The sequence below is a fragment of the Morone saxatilis genome, unplaced genomic scaffold (assembly GCF_004916995.1).
Source record: "Morone saxatilis isolate NCDOM2014 unplaced genomic scaffold, NCSU_SB_2.0 Contig7, whole genome shotgun sequence".
Taxonomy (NCBI): Eukaryota; Metazoa; Chordata; class Actinopteri; family Moronidae; genus Morone; species Morone saxatilis.
The window spans coordinates 19,249,262-19,255,055 of NW_023340246.1; the positions used below are offsets into that span (position 1 = coordinate 19,249,262).

At 39.4% G+C, this 5,794-nt stretch overlaps 1 protein-coding gene across 1 annotated transcript in view; it reads right to left on the reverse strand.

Annotated features, from left to right (window-relative positions):
- The window catches only part of galnt14 (UDP-N-acetyl-alpha-D-galactosamine:polypeptide N-acetylgalactosaminyltransferase 14 (GalNAc-T14)), a 124,514-nt gene that overhangs the window by 25,842 nt on the left and 92,878 nt on the right, over positions 1–5,794 (reverse strand). Inside the window, exons 10-11 of the mRNA XM_035679179.1 lie at positions 5,277–5,361; positions 1,993–2,096 (exon numbers count right to left, since the gene is read on the reverse strand). Of these exons, the coding sequence (XP_035535072.1) occupies positions 1,993–2,096; positions 5,277–5,361 (189 nt within the window). The remainder of the gene's footprint in view (positions 1–1,992; positions 2,097–5,276; positions 5,362–5,794) is intronic.

Below are 5,794 nucleotides of genomic sequence, written 5' to 3' on the forward strand. Positions count from 1 at the left end.
GAGAGAGAGAGAGAGAAGAAAAACAGCCTTTCATTGATCTGAGAAAAGCAGCAGTACAGCATCAGCAAACTGACTTCAACACTGTACTGAGCACACACACACACACACACCGAGTTGAGATGACTGGAGGCAGGTAGCAGCAGGAGAGCCAGATGTTGCTGCTGGATGGGTGTCAGACTGTTAAGACGTTTTTCTGCTGAATGAAAAGTTCACCTTCATTCAGCTGACATTAAAAGACCTTTGTATTCCTATCAGTTAACTCCACAGCTTAATCATTCCCTCCTCTTTGTCATCTAACTCAGGTGTTGATGAGCCAAATGGCTGACTTAATGACTCTTTTTATGAACCAACCATGTCTCATACAAAATCTCATTATTAATAATAATCTCTGTTATTATATTTGGTTTATATTGGCACTCTTTCCTACTGTACTACAACCACCGTGCAACAATTTTACTTGGGAATATTTAAAGCAATATTTTATCTTACTGCTCTAAATGATAGCTAGGAGGTCAGGGTGGATGCACATAGCACAGCACCATGTCCAATGTCATGTTGGGTTTGGGCTAAAAATACGGTTAAGACATTGTTTAAAGGTCATATATTTGAGATTCAGAACATTAATGGATGGTCCTGCAGAGAATAATGTCACACTCCCATTGCCCGCTTGCTATTGCAGCCTCTTCGTGGTTCATTTACAAAGTCAGTCTGCTCCTCGTGCAGCCGAGTAGAACCACTCATCTACATTGGTTGAGATTTTATTTTGATGAAAGCAGAGTTTGGGATTGTTAGTTAGTAAGTTACAGTGTAAAGACTAGCAAAGACTGTTTTGGTGAGTTTTATTTTGCTTCTGAGTGAAGTTATGATGTTATTAAGATGTTATAACATCATAACGTCTTTCAGAAGCATCATGTTAAGATGGTATCAGACGCACTTTAACAGATGCATTAATCCCCAAAGATTGTTAACTTGCGTTGCAGCCATTGCAGCCCTTTTTACAAATATTTTCACACCTAACTCTGTTAATTAAGGTATTTTGAACCAAGCCAGCATTTGTGATTGTTGAAAAGACTGTTGAAAGACTAACAAAGGCAGTTGTGTGGACTTTTATTTTATTTGTTTTGGTCTGAGATGCTGGTGCTCTAGTGCGACGTCCAGTGGCAAGTGAAGTGGAGGGTTGCTAAAAACACAGCAAAGAAATGCTACAAATAAATGAGCAGGGCAGCTTCATGGTAATAGGATTTTTAAATGAATACCTTAATTTGTTACGTACCAAAGTCAGTGAGTTAACCAAAAAGAGATATAGCTGTCTATAGCTGTGTGATTGTCTTGAAAGGTTACAATATAACTATATATAATGATATCATGATATAAAGTTATATATGTCATGATAGAGGATTGTATTGCAGTGAAAGCTGAGGAGAAATGTTTATAATTATTTGGTTATGATGTCTCAGTTGGAAGACCTTCAACAGATTGTAGAACGAATAGCTGACAGTGTACGTGCTTCAAATTTTAACTAGCATAAATCATTAAAACTTTTCTTCTTTGGATGCTCTGTTTGGTGACATGTGGTGAGATTCTTTCTCTAAATGTGTCTCAGTGCAGCACTGGTATCACACCAGTATCACACCAATAATTTGAATCACTGCATGTTTTTCTTTACTTTTATCAGCTTTCTCTGGCAGGGTGATGATGGAAACATACTGTCAGAGTTGCAGAAGCCAAAAAAGGGCCAATTACAGATCTCCATATATTCAAACCTTTGGATTCCATCCTAGAAATAAGTTACAAATAACTGTAATTCTGATGTAATCTTCCTACATCTGAAAAGTGAGACTTGTTTTATTTTGAGAAAACTCAAAGGAGAGAAGAAAAAAATGGTTAAAAAACACTGAAAAATAACTGTTGAAACCACTAAATACTGTGTTTTCTCCTGCAATGATTGATCAGTGTGGGCAGTTTCATGTCTATAGGCTACCAACAACTCACCAAAGTTCTCCCCGCCCCAGATGTCCATGGCAGTGTCGTATTTGCCAAGGTGATTGAACCAGGACCTATCAATCACAAAGAGGCCGCCTGCAATGATGGGAGTCCTGTCAAAGAAAGACAAACAACCAGAGAAAGAGAGAGTCAGAGAGGGAGAGAGGCGTCAAGAAGAGACAGAGTGTGTGTGGTTTGTGGTTGGATAAAACAGTAACAATGTCTTTGTAGTGTCAGTGGTAGTGTCCCTATCCTTTTCACTGACATCTAAAAACTGACTCAAAACTGAGTCCAAAGAGGCAAGACCCAAGAGTCCAAATGAGAGAGACTGAGTAAATACTGAGATAGAAAAAAAGAAGATTTTGCCATTGCCAGTGAGATGAGTTTTGGCAGCCAGGCATACGATTGCAAGTGACATTGGTTGGCTGCCGGGTAACCATGGTATCCAGGCAGCCAATGTCAATGCCCTTTCTAGATTGATGCCTGTTTTCTCAACATGCACGCTTCATCAGTGGTTTTGATTTGAAGGAGGAAGTCACTTCAGATATAAAACAAACATCATATATTGCTTAACTCGGTTGAGACCAACCATTTGGCAAGACTGTGTGAGTCTGTGTGCAAGTACCAATGAGACTAGATTGAGTACAACAGCACTGGCTGTAGCAAATGTGAACTAGCTGTGATTATCATTGCACATCAATAATCAACCAGTTCTTACCCTACATTGTAGCAGAATGATTGGTAGATGATTCCTGCTCATAGACTTTCACAATATGTGATTTCAGCCATGATTTTACAGCTTAGGCACTGCACCTAAGCCGTAAAATGATAGGGGAAAGCCTTGAAATCATAGTCTGGACAATGTGACGAGTGAATAACTGACGGCCAACACGTGTCATCAAATACCCTCTATTCATCAACAATTATCCTGCCGTCAACACCGCAAATTGCCCTCTGTGTGTGTGACTGTGTGTCTGTATGTGGGTGGAAGCACATAAAATGTTTTTCAAGCTCAGTTTGTCCTGTGTGTTTAAAGGTATGTAAGTATGCGTGTACTGAAACTGAGGAAATTAACATAAAATAATATGCCAAATAAATATGAGATGTGTGTGTGCTCTTGTACTTCTATCTCGGTGAGGACCGATCTCTGAAGGCTGTTTTACCTGAACGAGTTTCATGGCTTATTGGACACCAAAACACTTCATAGGCAGCGGTTATCATACCATGAGACAGGATTTTACAACTTTATTTAATGATGGTAACAGTCAGTCTTGAGTCATGAAAACTGTTGCTGCTAATGTTACAAAGCAGTCTACCACAAATGTGTGCTTGTACGTATGTGACTGGCCAGCATGGTGTCTGGTGACATTGCATTGGCAACCCCAGTGTACCAATATAGCAGTTTTATTGAAACACATGAGGGGCAAATTGCAAATGTCTGTCTTTTACTCAATTTATTTAACAGCAACAGTTCCAGTATGTATTATAGCTGCAATGGTTAAAGTGAAGGTTGGAGGTTAGGGAATGCATTATGTCCACAAAGGTCCTCACAAGTATACTTTATATATGTGTATACGTGTGTGTTTCCAGATGGACACAGTGACTCAGTTAAGCCCCCGCAGGTTGACATTACACAGATGGCAGCAGCACACTGACATCCAGGTAGAGACAGACCATCATAATAAACAAGGTGCACTCTCTCTCTAAATGTATCTCAGTAACACACAAACACACGCACACACAGGTACATCACCACCCGTCCATCTGTAAGTGTTAAACACTCTACCTCCACTAAAAACCACATGCACTAAGTCACACAGTCTCAAGTTGGCACAGCAGTAAATCTGGGTTCCTGCCACCAATCTGACTTATGAAGAAGGAACAGTGCCAAAGTTTATTATTTATAACTCAGTGCGTGTGTGTGTGTGTGTTTAAGGCTTTGGCTCGTCTGCCTTCTTTTGTTTGTTTGTTCATCTCTGCAAAGCAAACAATTTGTCAGGCATTGATGATTTGATTTTATGTAAACTTTCAGCAAATAAAGTCTTTCAGCACAGCCCAGCACGGGGCGCTGCAGCAAGATCAGGTCAAACCGGAGGGGGGGCACATTTGTTACTGATTGTCAGCACTGCAATTAACCACCACAGCCACAGTACATGCGACATTGTATTTATCGTCTCTCCAGGTTTATTTCTATTTTTATGCTTTGTTATTATAAGCCATGATTGTGTGTCTTCTTCCTGCTATATTCATATCAAATTATATGCTAGAGCCATTTGGAAAATTAGTTTTTATACATCACGTTCACATATCACAAGTACATTAATTAATTGTACATAGATGTTTTATCATGTTATCACTGATGATGGGGTTTAAAATGTGACCCATACATGTGCAGAACCAGGTAAACTTTATATACAGTATAGACCTATCTAGTCAGATGTTATGTTGAAACCTTAATACTATACTAAAAATCATTCATCTGGGAGCATTTTAGCAATTTAGATTGATACATTTATAATGATCTGATTTGTGTTTGCTGTTTATTTGCTCTATAACACTTCACTGCCTTTTGGCAACATGACTCTATGGGGACCCTGAAATCCTTAACAGTAACAGATACTAGTCCATGCACACAAAACAAAAAAATCATCTCTTTACAACTTTGGGTAAGAAGCCAAAAAGTAAAAACATGAAAATTGCTCAAAAACAAGGATGAAAATTGGTCCAGAAGCTTATGCACACCAAAACAACTTAAAGCAAGGCAAGGAATTCAAAGACATTTACATGTTTTCTTTTTTACACAAGTACTGTACTTGCTCGTAATAAAATTGGATGTTTCTGTTTAAATATAATCCGCATCTTGGAATAAACTCAGTAGAAGAAATACAGAAGACAGTATAGCAGACATCCTCCACACATTCCTATCCCATTTGGACAAGAAAGGGAGCTATGTGAGATTGCTGTTCATTGACTACAATTCGGCATTTAACACCATAGACCCCTCCAGGGGACGAGCTTGAGGTTTTATATGAAAGCAATAGCAGCTGATTGTACAGTGTCAGCTCTTCTTTTGGTCCGGCTTTCCTGGGTATTCTCCTGCTCTCCTCCTCCACCTCTTTTTCCTACCTTCTCATTCCTTTGTCCTCTCCTCTCTGTTTTTCTACTTTTACACTTTCTTAAGTCCCTGTGGTCTGGTGTGTATATGTGTATTGACATTATACTGTAAGCTTGTGTGTGTGTGTGTGTGTGTGTGTGTGTGTGTGTGGTGTGTTTGTGTGTGTGGGGGGGGTTACTTGATTGGCTGGGTCGGGTCGGTCCGGCGAGCTCTCTGTTCAGGTGACAGCTGCTCCCACTTAAAATGGAGACTCCAATCAAAACCTGAAAGAGAAAAAGTATATACAAATACATTACACTGAATATAAAGAGATACTGTACTGTACCAAAGCTTTACGGCATTAAGATAAACGCTGTATGAGGAAGGAAACAGTAGTGAAATACCACGATGGACTCGAATTACAGTAGACTTAGACGTGTGCAGACTGATTTTGTATTCTTCTTTCATATTATGACAAATAATGAAAGCACACACTGAGCTTTTGCTGATAAAATGATGAAAAATGCTCCAAATATGTATAGAAACACTATATTCAAATATGTTTCAGTATGTGTGAATACAAGCAAGTAAACATGTGTGAGTGTGCACGTGTGTTGGCTTATGAAGGTGTGTGTTTGCTGATAAGGCAGTCCAGCAGGCCAAGGAGCTGCTGCCACAGCACTCTTATACCCCCATTTGTGAGTGTGTATGTGTGTG